Raw genomic sequence first — 25,696 nt, 5'->3', positions numbered from 1 at the left:
GAACAAGTATTTAAACTCTGACTCACCAGATTTCCTTGTATTGTTTTTAAGCCATGTGAAACTTGTTCAATAAGCTGTTTCAGTTTCCTTCCAATTACATGGACCTTCTCATCAGCTTCAATGTAATCACCATCTGATTTAAGCAGCAGGTAAGCAGTGAGTTCTTGAAGTGAGTTTACTTTAAGCTGTTGTTCCAGCAGCTCTTTCTCCAGTTGCTTAGAACAAACAAAAAAAACCAGCACAATAGACTGTTACTCTCAACCTTAAGGATGTTCTCATAAAAGGAGGAACTCTGAAAGGCTTTAAAGAACAACTCAACCTGCCTGAGAATCCGCAATACATACGAATGGCTATTACAGCTACATATGAAATGAAGTTCTCTTGAAGAGACTGGTTGTACCTGCTTGAACTAACATTTAGAAATAGTTCTAGCAGTAATTAATCCATATGGAAAAGACATTAAATCTTAGAAATTGGAAGTATTACTCCAGCATAAAGACTGTTCATAAGGATCTTAATTACGATGTGTAATTATAGAAAAAAATGCCTCATATAGGCAGTATCTAAGTCCATTTCAGAAACCTGCCACGTGCCTGAATACAGCAGGTTCAAGGACAGGCTGCAGACATCTTGAGAAATAAACATATTGCTCTTCATTTTGTGGTGAGAGCTACTGACTCACTGGAAGAGCTGAGGTGCTATAGTTAAGACTACACTTACCATCAGCTCCTTTTGGCATTCCAGTATTGTATTGAGGTCAGCGTTTGGATCTGTGATTTGTGCTTCATTCCTTCGGCTATCAGCACTTGCTAACCATAGGATTAGTTCTTGGCTTTGATCATGGAACTCCTAGAGAAACAAAAGATTTGCACATAAGAGAAAAAACACTTCTGCAGTGCTTTCACCTCGCTTTGCCTAAAAACAAAATGACCAGCCCAGATTAGACAGAGCCAAACTCATGATTAGTGAGGCTACAGCAACCTAGTTAAACTATTCCACTTGTGTAATAAGAGGGTATTATCCAGTTCAAAGATATTTTTACCAAACTCTTTAACCCAACAGAGTCAAATTTATAAGAAAATTAAATGTCTTGGATTCTGAGCAACCTTCCACTAACGTGCAGGAATTACCCCTCTGCCCTCTCCCCTTCCCTACCCTGCAGTAGCACCCTAAAGAGGAGTTTTCCCTTATAAGCTGGCACGTGGTATGCACCTGGCAATGCAGTAGGGCTTGTTGTAAACCTTTCCTCCAGTTGTCCAATGCATGAGTTGCTTTCTCCCAGCGCAAGTTCACCTTCCGAAGCCTGTTCTGAAGCTCTTTGAACTCTGTGCTATCCGCTTTCTGGAATTCTTTGCTGCTCAGGTTAACGGAAAGCACTACTGCCTTGTAGTTATCAAATGCTTTAAGCATGTCCTGGTAGAAAAAGCAGATTAAGAGCTTCTATGAATGATGAAAAACACGTTGTTTATTTACAATAAAACTACACCCTCAAAAGAATCACAGGTATTGGGGAAAGCTGTTTGAATCTGGTGGCTTTTCAGATACTGCTAAAGAACATATTAAGGTAGGTGGCCTGTTCTATCTTTTTTTTTTTTTTAAAAAAAAGCAAAAACCTTCACTTTGAAGAAAACTGGTTGCACCTGTGCTTCTCCCTAAATCACAGGCATTATGGCTTAATCCACATCTGCCCTTCATTCCTCTGAGCTGTCTCTTTCCCTGACATTTGGACAAATATTCCCATAGGTCATCACATGGTATTTCCTCTTGATCTGTAAAGGTTTTGCTGCCTCAGAATCCTAGAATAACGCTGAAAGGGACATCTGGAGGTCTGTACTCCATCCTCCTGCTCCAAGTAGGGCCAACTTCAAACTCAGAGCAGGCTGCTCAGGGCCTCATCCAGTCAAATTTTGAGTATCTCGCAGGATGGACACTCCCCATCCCCTCTGGGCCCCTGGCCCCACACCAGGCCATCCCGTTGTGAGAAATTCCTTTTCTTCTCTCTAGTCAGTTTCTGTCAGCCCATTTCTCTGAATTGTCAAGGTCCCCCCGAATGGCAGCTCTGCCTGCTTTCTTCCTCTCCCTTTAAAATTGCAGGGGGAAATAATACGGACTTTGCGAAGTCATGCTGTATCACTAACCACCTTTATGTTAAAGTAGAGCCCATATTTTTGAAGGTTTTTTTTAAAAAAAGAATGCCAAACAATACCTCGTACCCTCAAGAAGTTTCCAGTGTGAATCAAGGGTACTCAGTCTTTTTCAAGTTGTGGGCTCTTGCAGTAGAAAAGTAAGAGCTGCAGGATGAGTCCTGCAATCAACACAGCTCAGATTGCTTTTCTTAGCAGTCTTTGTAACTAAGAGTGTCAATCTATATATTCTCAAGACCTGCGTCCCACTTGTTGAAAACCGCTAGTCTAAATTACTTTTCGCCCAACAAAGAATCCTGTCTCCCTCCTTCAAGCAACAAAGTTGCTTTCAAAATCAGACAATACAAATGGTCCATCACAGACTTCTAAACACCGGTAAGCCAGTCTGCAGCCAGACTGGCATTATCCTTTACCCACGGCAATTGTGATGTCCTGACATCTCATGAAATTCAAGTCTTAGAGCGTGCTGGCTCTTTTAGACACTCATAGAGAGCCAAACTGCCTGAAAAGGGGATTTACAGTCAGCTGGACTCCTCTTAAGAAGAGAAAAGGAGAAGTGAAGCTCTGATCCTTGAAGACTCGAAGACCCAACTCCAGCCTGAAGGGAAGCACCTCCCTCCCCTCGCAAGGCATCACCAAACCTTTCCTAGTGCTTGGTGCCTAAGCCAAGTTGGCTGATGGAATCAGAATCGTTTTACTGGAGTCACACACTGGAGTGCAGTCATTCTGCCTGGCATAATGACTACTCAAGGACATACAGGCTTAAGCATACTCTCAACATGCCTAAGAAATCCCTCGTCTGTCCTGCAGACTGTCTTGTTTGCGAGCATCATCCCGAGCATGACGCCAAACTGACCAGTAGCTTCAGGATTTGGGTGACTCCCTATGAGGCTGCTGGCAGAAGGGTGAGCACACAGGGATTTTGCACTCCCACAAGCGTTAGGAACACTTGCTCTCTCAGAGTTCAACCTGAGGCATTTTGTTACCTACATCCTAGGGACCTAGCACTTACATGTACTCTGGCAATCTGCTGGTTCAACCTGCAGACTTGGCTTAGTCCTACTTAATTTATGGAAGCTGAGCATCATAGCAGGCAACATAACACGATCATACATGCTTACAAATGTTCATGTTACTGTCTCTCTAACTGTTCTATTACTTGGCTGAAGATTAGCAGAGACTGAATTTATTTTGTTTCTCGTTTTTAACTAACACATTCTATTCGATGAGAAATCTGCATTTGCTAAGCGAAAAAATGCAACTGCATGTTTTGAAATGATGTATCCTTCAACTATAGGACACATTTAGAGCTAAGATTTTTTGCAAACACCATATTGCTAAAAAACACAGCTTTAGAGCAGATCTTTCTCAGTCTCCCTGTTGGAGCTACAACCCTGCCCCCCTCCATTAATTCAATTTAAAAAAAATCAGCCTAAACTTTGTAGCCTGTAGACCTGGCTAATTTTCAATCCCTTTCTGGTTTGCATAGAGGGGAATGACACAGAACAAGGAAAAAATGCCAGTATCACTGCTCAGAATACGCAACCCCCCAAGACAAGGCCCGACCCTAGGCATCTGGGGAGTCTAAGCCTTCACTATTTAGGTTTTTTCTATGTTTGTTTTCTAACACAAAAGGCCTGAAAGGAGAAGTTTGGGGCTGAATGTTTTGTTTGAGAGAAAATAAAGTGCCTCTGCAAGAAAACAGAAAGGGAGAGGTTTTTACTTCAGCCAGGCTGCTGTTGTACCCAGGCATATTGCCTGCAAATCTCTGCATATGAAGACAGAAGCACCTTGCTTAACTACCCTCTTTAGTCCTCTTAGCTGAAAACAGCTTAGCTCCTCTGTGGCGCACACACATTGTTATTAGCATTCATGCTGCCAGCAGACCCTAGGAGCACAAAGACAATGATAAAGAGCACAAGCATCTTGAAATCCCACTTCTCAGTATGCCATAACGTACTTTCAATTTCTTGACCCTTTGTTCCAATGCCTGCATGCTGGTTGGAGGTTTCACTTTTTGCAGCTCTTCCAGCTCTTCTTCAGTTTTCTCAAGCCACGCAGACACGTCGCTGAGATCTGAGTTTAGCTGCTGCCACTGCTGCAATTTCTGTTTCATCCTAAGTTTATTTCTGAGGTCTTGAGCTTGGATGAGCTCCCACCTATCAATAATGCCTACAAATGACAGAACAACAAACGTTTAAATCTTCAGTACGGTGAAGACTGCGTAAAACAGATGCAAGGAGTTTTACAAGTAAATTATTCTCCAATCTACTCAAGGCCAAATAATTGCGACCATGTACTAGTGCTACCTTGAGATTCTGCAGTTTGTAAGTTTCATATTACTGGTCAAATTATCCACATAGTAATGCTACACAGGATTTTACACATTAATTGAAGATGTTTTAGTTCACCTGGAAGAACAGAGCAAATCTAAGGTGATGGAATTCAATGAGCCCAGTTGTGATTTGGTAGACACCAAAATTCATCATGGGACAAAGCATGATACAGCAGTTAGAACTTGGGTTTATGTTTCATGAATTCAGTGCTAAAGGAGATGGAGATGCCACCTGTGCGATCACTAACACTATTTCTGGGAGCACATCTAAGCCCTGTTCCTATTCATCCCATGTATGGGACTCAATCCCGGTCCATTTGTGAGACCAGAGACATAAACTAAGCAAGCTGGTGCATATTGCTGCAGTCTTCTTTTTACAACTTGATTGGCTTTTGTGATTGCAGTACAGATGTGTTATTACAGTCTCAAGCACCTGAAACCAGGAATGAGGTCCTAAAAGGTTAAGAGAACCAGCTTGTTGGCCTATTTGGAAGCAAGGACCACAGTGAAGACAGTGAACAACAGAATACATTACCAGCTTTGACAAAACATTTCTGTAAATGGGAACTGTAGCATCTTGTTATATGGAGTACCAATAACTGAGAAAACGAGCTGTAGGAATCTTATTTTAGACAGAGACACACTTCTTCGGTTTGAAATCTGATTAAAAGTCTGAAGTATTTAGTATCACACAAAAGTGAAATCGTTCCCATTCATTCCAACCAGCGAAGAGAGAGAAGTATATTGTGAGTGACAAAAATCTCAATTCTGGCAGAAAATGTAAAAGCTTAGAACAGCAAACATGGTTGGACAGTACCAGGTGAGAAGGCAGCTCAGTGAATCTTACCAAAATATGTTAATTTAGAGGATAGTGATTTACTTCTATTTTGATCTCAAGGCAAATGTGCTGCCTTTGTGCCATCTCTGCTTTGCTTCCCCCAGAGTTACAGGACAAACACCACAGCACCAAAGCCACTCCTAATGCTCTGTACCTGACTGCTTCTCTGCAGCTGCTATATTCACAAGCTCTTGGTCATCTTGGGGTTCTTCATCACTCAAGTTAGCAGACCTAATTTTCTCCTTGTTGATGCTGCTGCTGCTTGCAGAGCTGAGCTGCTTCACCTGAAATGACATTTTGGTGGGTGAGCCCTGCAGGTTAACAAGCCGTCAAAGGTTATCTCAGAATCATAGAATCATAGAATAGTTTGCGTTGGAAGGGATCTTTAAAGGTCATCTAGTCCAACCCCCCTGCCGTGGGCAGGGACATCTTCAACTAGATCAGGCTGCTCAGAGCCCCGTCCAACCTGACCTTGAATGTTTCCAGGGATGGGGAATCCAGCACCTCTCTGGGTAACCCGTTCCAGTGTTTCACCACCCTCATTGTAAAAAATTTCTTCCTTATATCTAGTCTAAATCTACCCTCTTTCAGTTTAAAACCATTACCCCTTGTCCTGTCATAACAGGCCCTGCTAAAAAGTTTGCTGCCATCTTTCTTATAAGCCCCCTTTAAGCACTGAAAGGCCGCAATAAGGTCTCCCCAAAGCCTTCTCTTCTCCAGGTTGAATAACGCAACTCTCTCAGCCTTTCTTCACAGGAGAGGTGTTCTATCCCCCTGATCATTTTTGTGGCCCTCCTCTGAACCCATTAAGCTTCATTTTTGGGGTGGCTGGGCTGCCGCTGAGCTCTTGCATGTCAGATTTAGCACTGGGCTTCTGCATCTTTGCTAACAGTTTATACTGGCTCTCTGTGCCTTCTCAGTAAACAAACACACACCATAGTGACGCTAATTATTACAAGACTGGACATGGCAAATTAATTACTTTTGCACTACATGTACCAGACAATATGCATTTGCTGACGCTCTTTGTTGGATCCTGGGTCTTGGCAATATTGACTCTAAGACTGGAATAATGATGACAAAAGCAGCCAGATACCAGTACTATTTTGTGCCTGGAAGAGTGCTGACAACTGGTCCAGATCCACTGAGCGTGGCAGCGGCTGGAAAAGCCACGGCTGGCAACCAACCACCAAGGCTGAGGCACTAACAAACAATAGCCATTTTGGCACATTTTTTAGTGTCCAGAAGCAGATTAAATGGTGGGTTGCATGCTAGAAAAGGACCCTTCAAATTGGTCTTCTTAGGAAAGGAAGATATGTCAGTAAGTATCAAGGCAGGGTATTCACACCCTCTGCTTGGGGGGGGATAAATTCTCCTAGACTTGTCCTATGACATTGGAGGAAGTAAGTTCCTCCAAACACTGACTCTGATCAGGAGCCTAACATGATTGTTCTGAATTGCTTTGAAGAAGCTTTTCTAGCGAGTGGATAGAGACTCTCACTGGTTACCTGAGCCACCAGAAATGATGTTTAAGTTTGCATAAAGTGAACATTCCCCCCATGACTAATCTTTTCCTTGGGAAGAGAATGGAGTTACACGGGAACAACAAACAGACTGTGTAGTACAGGTTCAGTGCCCACAGAGCCTCCAACTCACATAGTCTGGCTTATAGGGAGTACTTGTCTCTGGACCAGACAACACATTTCCAACCATCTCTGCCTGGTTGTATCGGTGTTTCCTGCAGACTGGGCTATCTGGAGAATGCCAAGGATGAGCTTCTGAAACAGACTTTCCTGAAACAAATAAAACCAAAACCATATGCCATGAGTGCAAAATCCCATCTCCACAAGGAAGCTGTTGCTTTGTATTAAGTTAGAAAGCGCTCTGAATAAAATGGCATCAAGTTATGGCATAAAAATGACAGTTTTGCAGCTTTCCTTGCAAAGCATGCACATTTGCAAAACATCAACAGTGTTTCAAAGGTAATGAGATGAGAGCCATGCAGTTATGGGACATTCTGTTTTCTTCTGGAAAATGCTTAAATACAGGTATGAGTATTCAAAAAAATAAAAGGAAATGGCTGCACTGTGGTTTTCGAAAGTTTGCATCTCAACAATACCATCACACATTTGCAAAGGATTTCAGTATGGACAAGCATAGACATGTCCTGATTTGGAGAACGTTTGTTCTGGATTTAACAGACAGGACACACATGGTTCTGTCATGCACAAAACACAAAAAATACTTGCAGAGTTGGAACTATTTCCTTCAGTAATTATGCAATCAAAATTAGAAACACCAAAAAAGTGATACTACCCAGAGCAAACCACCAAGAAAGTACCAAAAGACTTTGGATCAATACAATGAAATGCACATTAACCACCTTGGCATTTACCAGGCAAAATCTAAATGGTATGTTCTTGACTGCTTTGTAATGTACGTGTGAATACTGCAGCATAAGAACACCATGACGGGATGAGACATGGTGTCCACACAAGGCAGGAAGTCAGACATTACATATGAGAGAGGTTGAGGATATAGCGTGCAGCACAGGGAGATTGCCATGTTCAGACACATGCATTAGCAGGTGCCTACCAGAAGATGCTTTCAAAGTTTTTGTGGTCATTTTAAGATATGCCTCAGGATTTTCAGTGATTTCTACATCTGAAAAAAGAATAATGTCATTTTCCTCACTATTCAATGTTTTCCAACTATCAAAAACAACTGAAACAATGAGGGACAGCAAAGACAAAGAACAAAATAAGTTGTTAGTAATATTTTCATCAAACATTCTTAAAAAGTCATGTTTCTAAAAACCTTGTGTTTCTGAAAATATAAGCTTGCTTTAGACAATACCATTCTCTTCATCAAGACATCTAAGAGATGAGACTGCTCACATCTATTAATAGTACTTGAAAACCAACCAACAACGTGGGAACAAGACGTCAGTCCCCCTCCCTTCCCACACAGGAACATCCTGCAGTTGTCCATGTCAAAACAAACAGCTGGCAATTGGTTCTCACCTGACAGAGCACTGTAGTATGTTGCTTCTTCTTCATCTTCGTGAGAGGAAGAACCTCCCACATCACCTGTGTGATCCCACTCGAGTGGGATGGAGTCAACACTGACAGGGGTTTCACAGCCTGATCTTTCATGACCTTGAGTAGGGGGCATAAGGTGGCAAAGGGACTGTGGTGAAGAGGGCCCCTCACTGATGGCCTTCTTATGCCAGGGATCATTCTGGATTTCTCTGGAGTCTTCTGGATCTGTCTCATTTTCAGAGGTCTCCTTTTCATCATCCAATCCCTAAAAATAAATAACAATTACTGCATATTAGTAAGATTTACAATAGATCTACACTGCTTAATGAGATAATGATTGAACCACACAGGACTACTGGGGACTGTTTTGTGGTCAGCTGCAGTAATCGAAGACCCCGTGCCTAAAATTAAAGGGAAGCATAATTCCTGCCTCCTTCCTCTTTTGCCAAAACAATCACATCAGCAGCTACCTCCCCTCTTTCAAGACACTCAACCACCCCATAACATCTTTTTCTAGTTTGCAGGGAGGGGTACCCAGTTCCAGATGGACTGCACAGGTCAGCAATGAAGTGATGCTCAGACAGGGGTGAACAGCTACTCGTAGATGGTCATGTTACTTCCTCTACCTGGCTTTTTAATAGATGTTCTTTCTTTTTGAGCCAAAGCAAACTGAGAATCAGCTAAATGTTGCCAGTGAAAAACAAAGAGCATGCTGTTCCCCATCAGGGTTTCCACAAGAAAGTGGACAGATGGAGCCTCACAAACAAATCCGTAAAGAGATATTCTAAGCACGTTATTGAAATTAAAGAAAACAAAGTGATATTAAAAACACCAAAAAGGCTTTTGAAGCCCTCAAACCACTACTATCTAAATATTAACCCTGTGAATTACTTCCATGCTATTATCCAGATTCTGCAGATGGAGACCCAACATGAGAGGTGTGAGGAGACAAGACTGGCGACAAAGATTTAACCAAGCTGGTACAATTACTGAGGGGCTCCTGACCGCTTTGAGCTCAAACCAGTCAGGCTGCTAGAGATAAACAATGAGCATTGCAGTTCAAACACCAAAATCTTGCCAAAGCATCAAAACAACTGTTGCTTCTTACAGGATGCCTTGAAGTCAGTCTCTGATGGAACCGGGCAACTCGCCCAAACACTTCCTGACAGTATCTATGAAGTTCTTCCAATTCGTCTTCAATCAGGGTAGCATCCAAAGGCTCACTCTTCTGAATCAACTGCTCCCCAAAAACGATTAGCTGATCAATCTTATTGGTGTTTAGTGTTATTTCCTGCTGGAAACCCTATTTGGAACATACAAGAAAAATAATTACTTCTGCAATGTCCCTTTCTAGCCTAAGGTTTACCCTTCTTTTCTCACTCACTGCAGTGAAAGAAAAGCAGCAATTGACATTGTTGTCTAATTTCATTTGGCAAATATCTTTTTACTCAAGCAGTCCAGAGGTTTGTTTTATTAGCAGTATTACAGTTCCAAATGATATAGCATTTTCCACCCGTGTGTACCTCAGTATCATTGCAGTGTCCTGAGCCTGCAGGGGATCACGATACGAGTTCACCTAATCAGAGCTTATTTTTCTGTTGGGTACACACAATCTTTTTCTCAGTAGCAAAGAAGTTTGGCTGGTTGGGCCTCCAGCCTACACAACAGTAAATCTACATCCCAAAACAATTAACAGTGCAGCGGGAAAGGAGAAAAGAGCATATGAGCAGGTAGCAAAGAACTAGTATGTTCTTTAGAATCATTGCACATGCCTGCTGTCTTATTTTTGTTTGAAAGTCGCAGCTACAAACAATGCACTCAGAGGAGAGATCCTACCTTAATGCCAATTCAAAAAAATTCTCACCAGAAAAGAATGCCTGAATTTGGGAATGTAGGTTTTACTGTTAACCTGCATGTGCTCTTTCCAGGCCAGATACCACTGTCACTGACACTCGCTGTTAGGAGAAAATGGCAGAACAGAACTGAGCTTGAACACTGAATCTGAATTTAAATACTATAGAGTTTAATATTGATTTAGAGGATAAGTCTTAACAATTTTCTGGTGTCTTAAAACAAATATAGCCCTACAGAGATCTGTTGGCTATTATGAAGTTCCAGAAAATTAGATGATTCTGTCAAGAGAGGGCAGCCCAATAGGATCAGCTGGGCTTTATTAAACAATATAAGGATACGTACATTATGCTTTATAAGGATACGTACATTTAACTGGCGCATTTTGTCATCAAAGTTACTTTTTGAGAAGTGTTCCACGTTTGTCAGCTGGAGGTCCATTTCTGTGAGCCAAACAAGGATGCTTTCCCTCGTCCCCTCAAACTCATCTCTCCGATTGGTGAAGTGCTGAGTAGGAAGAAAGGAGCCAGTGTTATAAGACTGCAGCTACTAAAAGAGATGGTCACAGGAGCCCTCTGAAAACAGTGTTTTGTTTCAAAACTGCTGTTCACGTTGAAGGCCTTCAGTGCACAAATGGCAGCATGCCATGTATAAAAACTGTCCCCTTCCTGTAGTGATGCTGGAACGAAGTGTCCTATGTTAGTACACTGTTCGTATGGAAGAGCAAATAAAACTTCAGCAGTGCAAGATGCTTCTATAAAACTGTATTCTCGCTTCCACACAGCCAGCACGGGTTCACGGAAGGCAGGTCCTGCTTGACCAACCTGATCTCCTTCTATGACCAGGTGACCTGCCTCGTGTATGAGGGAAAGGCTGTGGATGTGGTCTACCTGGACTTCAGTAAGGCCTTTGACACCATCTCCCACAGCATTCTCCTAGAGAAGCTGGCGGCTCACGGCCTAGACAGGTGCACTCTTCGCTGGGTAAAAAACTGGCTGGACGGCCGAGCCCAGAGAGTTGTGGTCAACGGAGTTAAATCCAGTTGGCGGCCGGTCACGAGCGGTGTTCCCCAGGGCTCAGTACTGGGGCCGGTCCTGTTCAATATCTTTATCAACGATCTGGACGAGGGGATCGAGTGCTCCCTCAGTAAGTTTGCAGATGACACCAAGTTGGGCGGGAGTCTTGATCTGCTGGAGGGTAGGAAGGCTCTGCAGAGGGACCTGGACAGGCTGGATCGATGGGCCGAGGCCAACTGTATGAGGTTCAACAAGGCCAAGTGCCGGGTCCTGCACTTCGGCCACAACAACCCCAGGCAACGCTACAGGCTTGGGGAAGAGTGGCTGGAAAGATGCCCGGAGGAAAAGGACCTGGGGGTGCTGGTTGACAGCCGGCTGAACATGAGCCGGCAGCGTGCCCAGCTGGCCAAGAAGGCCAATGGCACCCTGGCCTGTATCAGAAATAGTGTGGCCAGCAGGAGTAAGGAGGTGATCGTGCCCCTGTACTCGGCACTGGTGAGGCCGCACCTCGAATCCTGTGTTCAGTTTTGGGCCCCTCACTACAAGAAGGACATGGAGGTGCTGGAGCGTGTCCAGAGAAGGGCAACGAAGCTGGTGAAGGGCCTGGAGCACAAGTCTTGTGAGGAGCAGCTGAGGGAACTGGGGTTGTTTAGTCTGGAGAAGAGGAGGCTGAGGGGAGACCTCATCGTGCTCTACAACTACCTGAAAGAGGTTGTAGCGAGGTGGGTGTTGGTCTCTTCTGCCAAGTAACAAGTGATAGGATGAGAGGAAATGGCCTCAAGTTGTGCCAAGGGAGGTTTAGATTGGACATTAGGAAAAATTTCTTTTCTGAAAGAGTGGTCAGGCCTTGGAACAGGCTGCCCAGGGAAGTGGTGGAGTCACCAACCCTGGAAGTATTCAAAAGACGTGTGGATGAGGCGCTTAGGGACGTGGTGTAGTGGGTATAGTGGTGTTGGGTTGACGGATGGACTCGATGATCTTAGAGGTCTTTTCCAACCTTAATGATTCTATGATTCTGTACTTTCTCCCACATCATTATACCAATGTAACAGTTATTCGGACTCAGGTTTAACATCTAATTTGTTCTAAATTTAGAAGACAGATAGACAAAGGAAGCAAGTCCCATCTCTAATTGAAGTAAATTAAAACTATGACGTTAAAATCACTAAAACAATGGAGAAGCTGGATCATGGATGACCACACCCGTAAAATTAATGCATCATTTGGCGTGGAAGCCAGGAGGAGCTCTCTCTGCTGCCATCCCCCACAGAAGCTGCTAACAGACACGCAGCTTGCAGTGCCCCAGTTCTCCTCAGTGGAGTTACTGTTCAGGAAGGGGATTATATAACGTCCCAAACACACCACCTCCTAACTGCACAGATCAAACCCCATCACTGCCCTCACAGCCTCATCCACTGACTTTTGGCATCTAATAGTGTTCCCTGTCAATTGCTTGCAGCACCGCTGCATTTAAAAATCAGGCAGTGACAAGTTTTCCCCAGAGCACAGCACAGAATATCTGCCCAGAGATCAGTTTAACTCGACAAGCAGGACACTTTGAAGTGTCGCAAATACACGCTTCGACAACATTCCTCCGTCAGACAGAGAGCAGAGCAGGAGCTGGTGACAGCAGCATGCCTCTCCATCACATCTCCATGATTAAAGCCTTGTAGGTGAATCATAACTTGGCATAAAGTAGAGCTGCGTTGTAAACTCCAAACCATATCTGCACTGGGGTCCTTTTTCCTCTCTGCCTCTTATTTATGGAAAGGTGCAAGTGCATGAACCCGTGACAAGACTGGTTAAGAGGAGAGTGGGATAGGAGCAGCAAGGCCTGCAACACACTTTCCAAAATTTGCACCCATTCTTCCCTTATGCTTCTTCAACTACCAAGAACCCATCTACCAAGGACATGTCTATGCCATGTACTTGGTGAGCTTTCCAGAGCTGCTCTCCTACACTGGAAACTCAAGACACAAACCAACACAAGAGAGTTGCTCCAGTACGTGTTTTGCCCTTGGGTAATTCCTACAGAAACTTGCAAGTGCTCCTCACTCTCTCAACCCACCGTGCAATTACCTTAAGTCTCCTCAGAATGGCAGCGACTCGTTTCTGGAGATTATCCCAGCGCTGGTTGCCTTCGTGTACCATCTGCTTCAACTTGCTGGCCGAGTCGGTGCGGTTCTCGCGGGCAAGACGCCGGTACTGCTTATTGATCAGCTCCAACTGAGTGAGTCGTTCATGAATTTGCCGTTGGAATGCCTGCAAGGCAAATCAAGGAACTCAGTTCCCTTGCCGATAAGAGAAAGGATCCGGATGATACTATCCATCAAGAGAGATGATGGTGTCCTCCCCTTAAAAACAGACCTTCCAACTGCGAAATTAAATCCAGAGAAGGACCCATATTTCAAATCATCTGCTCAGACTTAGCTCATTAGGAAAAGGAAGGGGGAAAAAAAAAATCAACCCACAAAGGTCTCCTGCCTATAAAAAGCAAATCTTTAACTTATAAGCAGGATCTTGTCACTTTAGAGCATTGGATTCTCCACATTAAAAAAAAATCTGGAGACAAATAAATCAGCCAGATACCTAGCAGCCACACACTGGCCAAATTATTTATGGTCTCTATACCACCACTGCCAAACCAGTGTTTTTCAGTGATCCAGGCATTTCACACAGACAATAATTATTTAGTGGCCTGACCATTCAGCCTGCTGCTGAGCATAAAAAAATGAAGTTAAAAAATTTACCTCAAATTTCTTCAGCTCCTCCTTTGCATGTGTGTACAAAACCTCTGAAGAATTAGGCTTAGCAGCTATCCTTTCAGAATTTTTTAGCCAATCTTCAAAGCGAGAATAGTCTTCCAAAAACCTCTGCCATAGGCGCCAGGTTTCCTCAATTCTGAGAGGGAGATGCAAAAATGGAAAGGTTTTATCACAAGCTAACTATTAATTTTGGATTTTTTTTCTTTTTCAAAATTCAGCTTGTGGCAAAAGCTACAACATTTCTTCAAAATGCTGCTACAGGCTTCTTTAGTAAGGGTAAGAAGAAGAGACTTACTTCATTCGCCTTTCCATAGACATGGCGCAAATGTTTCTCCACCGTCTGTCTAAACTCCTGGTAGTTTGCTGGATGGAATCACACTCTGTCTCATTAGCACATGCATCTGAATCGTGCAGCAGGACTTCACAAATATTAAACACGGATTCCACCCCTGCGGTGTGTTGCTCTATGTCTCGTTGCAGATCCTGCCATTGGCAAAAGAATAGCTTGAGTAGAAGGAAACATACACAGCTAGGCTTCAGACATACCCTTTCAAAATGCTGCAGAGGATGGGGAAAAAGCAATTTGTATGTCAGGAAAAGCTTATTTAGCTTTAGAAAACAGACTTGCAGGATGAGCTGTGTAGATGACAGGCTGACAGGTCACGATAGAACTGCCATGCAAAAAGGGATTGCCTAGCTTTGGTTTCTCAGTGAAAGCTCAATCTTCTCATTAACAGTCTGGACAATTTTAATGTGCATTCAAAATCCAAACCTTACACATATCGTAAACACATACTTATTAATTTTGACACTACAAGATGACAGTGTCTCATATCAGCTTACTATACTGTAAGACTTGACAGAGAATTAATAGTACGGTTCATGTACTTTAGTGACTATATGATCACAGGCTGATATCACGAAACACAGAAACATGGCACAAAAGTAGCTGGTGTTACACTACTTTTTTTATTCCCTCTTGCAGAGCTCCTGTTTTGACAGACTATTTTAAAGGGTCTGGCAAACACCATTTGTCTAGTCTACACCACAGGTTTCTCCTTCAGAGCCGGTATCTCCATCATAGTCTGGCCTCTCATTCTGTACCTATAACCTGTACCTATAACCACTCCTAAAGTCAATGTAATTGAATAACAGAAAAAGAAAGTCTTATCTAAATATTTCTGATTGAAAAGGCAGCTCTGTACAATGCTACCAACTGTAAACGTTAATGAAATGGCAACGTCCACTACATTTCTATTTTTAAAACCCATTTCTGGCTTTCCTAATGAAGGATATGGAGACTTCTGCTTGAATAACACAGAAGAAGAAACACAAATGAATATTTTACTGACAACAGTGAACAGGAACTCCCATTAAACGGTATTACTGCTTTCAGTGAACAGATGAAGCAGAATTCGTTTTGCTCTAGACTTAACAAAACCAAAACAAAATAAAACAAACAAAAAAAACCCCCAAACAGACACAGCTGGTAGTAAATACAAAAGGAGTTGAAGGAAGGTCTTCCCAGAAGCCAGCAAGCTGCAGGAGTTTAGTATCACCCAGTGGTAGCCTTCAGTGGTGTTACAAGGGTACCTGAAAGGGCTGAGCCATAAATGGTCAAAATTTGGTTTGTGGGGTTTGTGGTAATGTACAGTTTTAAGGAATGTAGAAGCCAATATCTTTACATAGATGAGAGACTGCCAGAAGCAGACCCAACATAATTTTTGACAGCTTATTAAGGATTCACAGCTGTTTTCTGAGCAAGAGGCAGCAGTGCCTTTTTAACACCGGCTCTGTGTCTGAGAGCAGGCTCTACCCACTACTGGCACCTGGAGAGACTCTTCTGAATTCATTAAATTACACTGGATTTACAGCTCTATTAGTGAAAATGAGACTTCGGACCACAGATTACAAATCCACTCTACTTGCACTATGGTAATGTTGCTACACGATCTCATTACTTTTGGTCATGCCCGGGTTCATGGAATAGGCAGAATCCTTGCTGTTTTCCAAGCTGTTATTCCAAATGACCTGACTGTATTACGGTGAGACAAGGACAACAAACAAAGTAATGGGGCCAGGCACATACATTGAGCCCAGAAAGGTACTCTTCCTTCAACTCTGCACAGCATTGCCCAAAGAGCTTAAAAAGACTACACGCTGCTAGACTTCTGCATTAGTGAAACAGCTTTGAAATCTTAAAATTAATATTATTCATGTTTTAATTTTCATCCTTTAATTGAACAAACATGCCATAAAACATCTCTGTGGATGCACAATGCTTTTAAATGTCATTATTCAAGACTGAACAGGTAAAGCTTTTCCCGTCATAGATGTCAAATAAAAGAAGCCTGTAAGGCATATTTCTCACCATCACTCTGCTCTTGCTGAAATAATTGTTTGGATGAAGCCAGGAAAGATCTTTTTACTTGTCGCATTCAGATAAAGGTTTCTCTAATGCGGCACGAAAGAGGCTTTTTTTTTTTTTTCACTGTGGTCTTTTTAGTCAGCACAGTCTTCTCACACTCAGCCTGCTAAAAGGTTATAGTAGAAGGAGTCTAGAGGTGCCCAGAGGTCTATGTTTGAAACAGAATCCAAACAACAAAGCAGTAAGTAGCTCTGAGCAGCAAATGATGGCTCTTACAGCGAGCTGAAGTTTGAATGCTCATAATAAAAATAAATTAGTTTGGACACAATTCCTGTGTGCCGCACGTTCTGCCTGGCAATTTATCACAGCCTTTGAGAATGAAAAAGGTTTGGATGGGGAGAAAATATTTCCTTGTTGTTTACATGACCATTCACAATGTAGATAAAACCATTAGAGGCCCTGGGCCAAGGCTTCTGGTGTTTGACCAACTTCTGCAGTGGAGTCAGTGGGAGCCATCTCCACTCCTGTGGCAGAGGAGCTGGCCCTTCCCGCGATGTCTGGCACATGAGTGGATGGAGAGCTGTATCAACCAACAGAGAACACAGCCCTCAGATCTGCGTCACTCAGGGATCCTTCCTTAGACACGGAAGCAGCAGCCAGAGAGAGAGAAGGTGGGAAGAATGGGAAGAACACCCACAGGTGTTCTTAAAGGCAATGCCATAAAGCTTCCATGGTTGACAGCTTTATTCCTGATTCTCAGTTTTAGAGCAAATATTCTTCTTTAACACAAAGGTCAAATGACAGCCGTGGTCATTCTCAGCCTTCCCAGGGAGGCACTTTGAACCTCGGCAGACTTATAGCACAGCCCTGAGCAAAGGCTGACCCCACCAGCAAGTCTGTGCTTTGGAGAAGTTCCTTTTCCTTCCCTGGCTGCTGGAGAGAGAAATTTACTCCAGGACTATTCAACTCATCTCATACTTCCACTTGGCTGGGATAGCTGGCACGTTCAGCTGTGCCCAGTCCTTGCCATCTCCACCACTTAAAACTAGCATAGATCCTTAAGATCCCCCTGGTAAGCCACTGTTTTGGATAAATGCCTACACGCACTCAATCAATACCCAAGGGTGCTAGGTTGGTTCACATTTATGCCTCAGCAGGATTCACGCACCATCTCACCCAACCCTGAGGGGATCTTCAGAGCCTGCCTACTGGATCAGGCCTCAGTCAAAGGCATGTTTGCACAAGTCCACCCTCCAAAGCCCATCCTTCTCTGCCAAGCTTGCTCTGCTGTCTGCAAGGAGGGGAAGAGAGCTATTGAGGGAAATACGTAAAATCACAGCACTTAAATCTGTCACAGCCAGTTTGCAGGAGACCTGGCATTCACGCCTTGTCAGCCTAAGTCATCCTCACGGATTCTGTTCACTGTCTGTGCCCTGCCTAGCTCAGTACTAGTATGCTAGTACTGAGCAAACTATCAAGTGTAAAAATGTTTTGTTTGTATTTTGCATGTTTTCCTTGGATGGAGGGGGGAAGGGAGAAGCGGGGGTAAGTCAACACAATACTGAAATTACAGCAAGCAAATAGAAATTTTCCGTGTAACACATCTTGGCAGGAACATGCCGTGAAAAGGCAGGTCTTGCTAAAGAAAAGAAACAGGTGATTTTAAACCAGGACCAATTGTAATCAGCAGCATTTTAGCTCATTTACTCTGGTTGCTGCTATTTCCCACCTGCTGTTCTGCCAGTCTCTTCTGGATTTCTTGGTCATCACAGATGTCATAAACAACAGGCTTGGAAAGCTCAGACTCAATCCGGGCCAACCAGGTGCGAAGGTTACTCATGTTTTTGTCCAATAGTTGTATAAAAGCAAATGTTTCCTTCAGTTTCTTCACCCTAAGCAAACCAGGAAGAACATTTTGTTACAAAGATCTGCAATCAGTGGAAATGATGTTAGCAGAAGGTGATGACAGGCATGGCTTTATACTGTCGCACCAAGCTGTTGCCTGTAAATCAGAGCCATGTTTTAGTCAAAACCTACCTAAATTGGCTCAGCAGGCCTCTGCTCTACAGCTCCAGGAACGTCTTGTGTGAATTCTTTAATGAAACTATCTATATGAGCAGAGTGAATTTTTGTAGCCTCATTCATCTGCTAGTGAGCCCTTCAGTCAGTTCTTGGACGTTTGTCTAAGTGGGAGTTTGTACCGTAACATGCCGCAGTTAAACTAAAATGGGTATCTCTGGTCTGATTTCCCTGCTGTGAATTATGTTCAGTGTCTTCTTCAGCAACCAACAGGCCCACCCTAATCAGCAAGGTACCACTCCGCCAGTGGAGGCAGAATTTGCCCAAACCACAGGTCCAACACCCTGGCAAATGGATGCTGACAGGAGAGGAAAAGGCCTGAACAATGGCCACTGTAGAACTTACAGCGCCACGACACTAAAAGCTCTTCTAAACAACACACTGAAACGTGCGGAGATGTGCCAGACTCTCCTGGTGGGTGAAAATAAAAAAAATAAAAAATATCCTGAAGAGGGAGAATATGCAATGGCTAGAGAGAGTTGTGCAGCAGAGAAGCAAATGAACCATCAAGACCATTCTTACAGCTGTTTGCAGCACAGCTCTCCAACTGCAGACAAACATTTCTTTATTTCTTTATGTCTTTACAGCATATTCCCAAGTCAAAACCCCTTATCAGCCCCTCAAATTATCCAAGTAGCATGTTTGTACATTTTGGCAAATTTGTCCCCATGTGTTGAAGGAATATCTGTTAAACTACCTCACTGCTCTCAAATCTTTCCTTGAAATTCTCATTTATTGCAATTCCCAACAAAAATTACTAAAAAGCCCAACACCAGGGTGACACATATCTCTTCTGACTTCAGATTGATATCTGAGCTTGCCATCTAGACCTTGGTAGTTAATGAAGAAAAAAAAATAATCTAGATCATTATTTCCATCAGACCTGTCTTAAACATCCAGATCACAAGATGAGAAGAACTGTACCAAAAAGCACATATTTCTCTCCACGAACTGCAATGGTCTACCCTGCGGTACTACAAACATCAACACTGCAGATGGGAAAGTCAGGTGAAATCATTCCACCCATATCCTAGGGAGAACCCACTTCTTAGCCAGCACTGCTTCCCCGTGCTGTTCTCCTGGCTGTTTGCATCCCTCTGATGTCTAGTTCTGTCCCTGTGCCTTGGGATGGATTTTTGGACCTTGCATGTGATTTTTAAAATGCAAATTTCCGAATTAAACTCTAAGTTTAATTGCCTGGTCTAGCAACTACCCAGATGAGCCTCATTATCTAAGTCAAGTGCAGTGCAAAAAGTTAAAGTATGCATTGTGAAAAGGCCAAAACATTTCCCATTCATTAGCTACCATGACTGAGAACTGTCACCAGCTAAACAAAACCAGCGGCTGGGACTGGAACGGCAGCTTGTACAAGGGATCACTGCTTGTCCCAAAATGCAGGGGACTGTTGAGGGGTCTGAGGTGAACCCTGACATACTTGGCAACACCAGCATTGTGCAAGCTAGGACTGGGGCAGGGTGGGGGGGATGGGGGGGATGTGGGCAGGGTGGGGGGGATGTAATCTCATCTAGTGCAGGCAGGGACAGATTATACCAAGGCAGAAGTGCCCTGACAGGGTACCTAGATGCTGGCTTCATGCAAAGGACCTGCCCCTCCTTGCAAGAAAAATGCGGAGTTTCCTGGCCCACCATCCTGCTTGCTGCCAAACTATCCTAGCCAGTTTTAGAGAAGAGGGGTCCAAACTGCCTGTAACCAAGTGGCTTTTGCAGTTGCCTGTTGCAGCATATGATACAATGACAGAAGATATGCAGGACAGCTAATCCATAATGAATATGCCACTCTGTAAGCAACAACTGATCTTATTAGCAACCTTAAGGTAATCAAAGAGGATACATATGTCAGCTAGACAGTTGATCTAAGGTAAAGCACTTATGAAGATGTGGGAACGATCCTGCTGGATTTGTTCAGTCCTATTGGTTACTGTGAAGGTACAGAGTAAGGCCAGCAAATTTGGGGTCTCATATGAATTAGCAGCATGGGAAGCACCTTCCCCTACCTCTTGTCCCAAAAGGACCAGGCAGTACTTTGAGTTGTTTTACAAGGAGGACGAGAAGAGCATAGTCCTACACTAGGACTCCTGGCAGATATTTAGCAACTCTGCACTCTCTGAAGCATAAAATTAGTCTTGCCTGGTTGATGCAACCCTGCAAGCCAGCCTGAAGGATTTGGCCCAAGTCCATGGTCCACCTTGTTCCTGCCTTGCACCCACAAAGCCACCCATACTGGTGTAAAGCGCAAAGCAGCTGCCTCTGCCCCTTTACACTGACAGTGCTTTCCACTGCTGCAGCTGATAGAGAGGAAGCCAGTGGATGACAAAAGCATTTAGCTGCTCTTGCTTTCCTTAACAAGCTCTTTTCAGAGCTCTGCTCCCAAATTCAACCCTGTATGCAGAAGGCATCTGGCTCCCAAGCAAACAGCTGCTGTATAAATCTTCCTGCTCCTGGTTCTCCTTCTATTAAGTGGTACTCAATGAACATGTCATACTCTGGTAACTGTACAGCATTTTCTTGTGCTGTCATGAGTTGGCAGTAATTTACCCAGGAGACCTAATTCTTCCTCCACCCTACCCGCTGCTTCTGTCCCACCAGTCAATTTGGATTCAGTTGCTTTATGATGCTCAGCAGGGCCTGTGACTCCCCAGGGCATGTGGCTCACCAAAGACGGGCGACTCGGGAACGAGATGGGATGATATAGGCTCTGTGTTGAGCACCGAAGGGAAGAACCGCTAGAAGAGCCAGGTCTGAGGAAGAGTCTGAGCCAAACATCTACGCTGTTGCATTGTTAACTCTGCATGACTTCAGGCCAGTCGGGAGGAAAGCAAGGCTCGATCGCTGCACTGTCCCTGACTGTATCCAGTGGCAATTTATTCTCTGCATATTCGATGACGTTCCCTACTAGTGCTTTGGAAATGTCTCTCTGGTGACTTGCAAGAGATGCACATGTTGGGACCATCTGATGCCACAGCTGACCCACTGACTGCACTGCTTACTGTGCTGCTCAGTATCATCTCTGCTTCCCTGTATTCCCTTCTCTGTCTGTATCCACCTGTTTCCTATCCTGAAGTTGCATTACAGAAAAATTCTTGGGTTGCAAGACATCTTTCTTCAGCCTGCATATTGGATAACAGGTAGGTGAACATAGCCAAGGAAGTCCAAAGCAAAACTAAGGGATATTAGATTATAAATAAATGTCTTTATGACTCACAGCACATTCAATACATTTAAAAAGCAACAGTTTTAGAATCCAAGAATATTATTTTGCCTTAGAAATCACTCTAAAATTCAAGTTATGGATATTACATAAATATGTGGGTCTTTATCTACTAATGTTACTAGAAGCAACACTCTCAAAAGATAGCATCACTGTGGTACTGCGAGCTTGTATTTACTTTCTAGTAATTGCCATTACAGATACACCACTGTAATTAAGTAATTTAATTTGTTATATATTGTGGATAGAATATGGCATTTGTCAGTCACTTAACCACCCTTAATGCTCTAAATCATTAATCTTAAACTTGAGCTAAGCAGCCAGAGAAGAATAAAAAACCTAACAGAAGTTCACATTAGTGCAGTGTGTAAATAGGAAGGCAGCCTTGTCCAGATGTTCACATTGGCTGATCTGCTCTTGTTGCAGTCAGCAGACACAGAGCCCAAGGTAAAGGGTGGGGTTCTACACTGAAGCAACAGGTGAAATGATGAAATAGTCGAGCATCCTCATTGAGCACCCTCAGCTTGCACAGAAGTCACAGGGAACTGGCATTTCTCTGGCTATACTTCGAAGAAATACATAAAATAATAGACTAATTACATCCACAAAAGTCTTACATTTGCAACAACCATTCTTAGATGCATTTCTGCACACTGCAAATATTCTTGCGAATTATCTGCTCTTTGCATGAAAGAAACCTCATGAACTCTTTTGAGATGCATCCCGAAGGGACTATTTGTATGGAAAGACAGGCCTCCTGGGAGCTGGGTGGGGATGCAGAGTGCAAGCCATCAAGCCTGGGGTCAAAAGCTCCCTCCACATCCCGGTGACCAATCACCCAACACACAGTGAATTAACAGCAATAAAAGTCCAAGTGCAGCAGAGGAAACGAGCTCCTCCCAGTCATCCAGCAGGTGGACGAGGCTGCCACCACTGTTGACTGAATTCTTCCTCTACAAAGTGCAATTCTCAAGTTATTTGGTCAAACAGGCAAAACTTACTGTTTACTGAATAAAGGCCTACCTATCCATAGTTCACTTCCCAATGAGAACTCACCTGCCACCATTCAACATGGCCCCAGAAGTAAAAAAATAGTAATAATTTAAAAAAAACCCAAACCAACAAATATCACCACTAACCTAAAAACCCCCAACAAAATCAAACATCTCTTGTACTTTGCAATGGGCCCAGCTTAAAAGATAAAACAGCGCTTAGACACATGCATAAGATGCCCGGGATAAGCCAAACAAAGCCAGTTTCTAAATGTCTTAATCTTTACACCAAAATAGAAGAGGCAGAAAAAGAACAAAACTAGTAGATTATAACTAAAAGCTGACTGCAGAAGTGAACAGAAGGACTAACTGACCTGACTCAAGATTGGATTTGGGTCTTAATACCCTCGATGAAGTTGCCAGCATTAGGTTACAAGAGAAATACATTAAGCTGTTTCAGGCTGAATCATTGCATAGCCACAAAAATACACAGAATATTTTGTAGTAACTACTCAGGAAGTATCTAGCAGTAGAAGGCACTTCCAAATTGACTGAAATGTATTCACACAAACATAAAGAATTGCAAAATCCTGCCAATTGCATTGCATTAGCTGTCAAAATGCTGCAGGAAAGGTACAGGGAAGCTCAAATAAGGTCATAAATAACATTCAAAATTTAGTGTCTGAAGGAATGACAAACATCCTGACGTATATTCCAAACTCTCCTTCACAAGCACAAATGTCAACAGAAAAAGATATGACATACATTTCTTTTTAACCGAATAGGAGCTGAAATTGCCCTGCCAGCTGACAGGTTTGTTTACAACCCGGTAAGGCAAATGAGATGCACAACCCAGGAAACCTTTGTTCAGTAAGTTGCAGGGCGAGCTTAACCATGTGAGGGACAAAAGACCTGATTTGGAGAGGTGATGTCAAAGGCAAATTTTAGGCCTTCGTATAAAATGCAAGGACGTTTCTCTGTACAGCGCCAAGCCCTGGTACAATGACAGGAAGCCCCCGTGTTCGTGGGTTGTGTCAGCACAGTGAGCAGAGCAGACAGCGGGTGTGCCGGAGGAGGCTTTTCTCGCGTTACCCTGCCGGCGAGTCCAAAAGGTTGTTGTCACAGATCTCCACCGTCTTGGGCGCAAATCCCCAAAACACAGCTGATTTTTAGCGAGGGGCCCCTGAGCACTATTCCTCCTGCTAACACGCCGCATCTCCCACTCGTCCACTTGTCCAGGGCGAATTGTGGGGAGCCACTGGTGCATCGGCACTGCGGTGCCCTTCCCCCCCGCCGCCCAAGGCCGGCCAGTCCCGCTGCGCCAGCGATGCCTGCTCCAACGAAACCCACCGCGACCAAACCCGCAGCCGCTTACCAACATGGCACTTACGGTTCGCAAGAAAAAACCATTCCTCAGCTTGCAAATCCCAAGCTGCAAGGGGGATCGTCTGTGCAACCACGGCAGGCATAGAAGAGGAAACCCCTCCTCCACAGATGCCCTATTTATTCGCCGCTTTAGCATCCCGCGTCGGGGGGGGAGGCTCGCCCGTCCTCCTCCCCTCCCCGACCCCCGAGCTGGGGAGCCACTATAGCTCACCCCAGTTTTAACCCCTACGTTTTGGGTTGGTATTTTACCTGGCAAACGGCCGCATCCCTCCTCAGAACAAAACCACCAGAGCTTTATTCTGACACAAGAGAATTAGCACGTGAAGAAGCACACGCTGAGCGGCTGCCCGCGGCTGGCAACAAAAAGGTTGCAGGCTGGAGGCTTCAGCACCAAAAAAGGTAGATGCAGGGCTCATTTCTTGTGTGAAAGAGGGATTGGAGCCTCAGACCCGGATGATTTGCAGCAGAGTCAATTTGAAGAGAACCCAAAAAAATGAGAAAACATACATCCACGCACAGGCACAACGCACAGAGATGTATCCTTACTTCCCCTGCATTCTTCTTTCTCGCCTTTACCATTATATCCCAGGTATTTAAGTACGAATTAAATCTCCCACACACTAACCTGTCCTCTCTTTAACCTTCCAGTGCAGGCGGAAGGCCTCCAGTGCAAGTAGCCTGTTACTCTGGAAGACAAAATAACCCCTAATCTTCATTTATGACATAATTCGTTTGTGGAAAAACACGCTGTCATGATTGCTGTGTGTTATGACTGCCAGAGATCACGGGGTGCAAAAAAAAGGCGGAAGTCGGAGAACCTTGGATTGAAAGTCACTCCCCACCCAGCCAATATCAGGAAAAAAATAAAGAAGTTATGATAATCCCACCAAAAATGCAAGGTATGATTTTGAAATCAAAGGTTTTTTGGTATTCAGGTCATCTTCCGCAGACCTGTGTTGGCTTGCCAGTCGCTCACATTTCAATACATGGCAGGATAAAAAGTGCCTGGGAAGACACTGCACACCGTGAGAGAGCTTCAGACATTTGCACAGGTAAATCACGCCCAGTCCCCTTGACAGTTTAACCTGATTAAGGTCCGGGGAGGTTCAAAAATGCATTCAAAATGGTAGATCTGAGACAGAAAACGGGGAAATAACCCTCCCAGCTTGACAGGCAGACACTGGGAATGGTGACAGCGTGCAGAAGACAGGGACTCCCCTTGCACCACCAGCTCCCCCCCTGCTCCCAGCACACGTCCGCACACATTGCATAACCAAAATAAGCCCAACCATCCTGCCTGATACGATAATTAATTCTGTCACAGCTTTTGCACCGAAGAGAAGCGTAATCCATAAAGGACAGGGAGCCCGGAGAACATGGAAAGCAAGCAGGCACTTTGTGAGTGAGATTTCAACTGCCCAGATTTTTTTTTTTTTTTTGCACCAAAATAATTACAAGAATGAGATTTTACAGTGATACTGCCACAAACCAGTATAATTCTGCTGAACATGGCTTTAACTGGGGGCCTCACTGTAGCACAGTTTGCTTCCCTTGCCGTGCAATACTGATCTGCAGCAATATAAGACGACCTTTGAACTTGGAGTTTACCCACACTGACTATGGGCTGCCCAGCTGCAGCTGCGCATGGTGCCT

The 25,696-nt window shown here is 43.9% G+C and overlaps 1 protein-coding gene across 1 annotated transcript in view; it reads right to left on the bottom strand.

The window, feature by feature from the left end:
• SYNE2 (spectrin repeat containing nuclear envelope protein 2) overlaps window positions 1-25,696 on the bottom strand; it is a 199,346-nt gene that overhangs the window by 2,691 nt on the left and 170,959 nt on the right. Inside the window, exons 102-115 of the mRNA XM_075150894.1 lie at window positions 18,088-18,250; window positions 14,286-14,473; window positions 13,976-14,126; window positions 13,305-13,487; window positions 10,579-10,716; window positions 9,467-9,661; window positions 8,341-8,623; window positions 7,913-7,981; window positions 6,974-7,110; window positions 5,472-5,601; window positions 4,105-4,316; window positions 1,213-1,413; window positions 721-849; window positions 27-215 (exon numbers count right to left, since the gene is read on the bottom strand). Coding sequence (XP_075006995.1) covers window positions 27-215; window positions 721-849; window positions 1,213-1,413; window positions 4,105-4,316; window positions 5,472-5,601; window positions 6,974-7,110; window positions 7,913-7,981; window positions 8,341-8,623; window positions 9,467-9,661; window positions 10,579-10,716; window positions 13,305-13,487; window positions 13,976-14,126; window positions 14,286-14,473; window positions 18,088-18,250 — 2,368 coding nt within the window. The remainder of the gene's footprint in view (window positions 1-26; window positions 216-720; window positions 850-1,212; window positions 1,414-4,104; window positions 4,317-5,471; window positions 5,602-6,973; window positions 7,111-7,912; window positions 7,982-8,340; window positions 8,624-9,466; window positions 9,662-10,578; window positions 10,717-13,304; window positions 13,488-13,975; window positions 14,127-14,285; window positions 14,474-18,087; window positions 18,251-25,696) is intronic.

The sequence above is a fragment of the Calonectris borealis genome, chromosome 5 (genome assembly GCF_964195595.1).
Source record: "Calonectris borealis chromosome 5, bCalBor7.hap1.2, whole genome shotgun sequence".
NCBI lineage: Eukaryota > Metazoa > Chordata > Aves > Procellariiformes > Procellariidae > Calonectris > Calonectris borealis.
The sequence above is the reverse complement of the archived record's forward strand: the minus strand, read 5'-3'. Positions and strand labels throughout refer to the sequence as shown.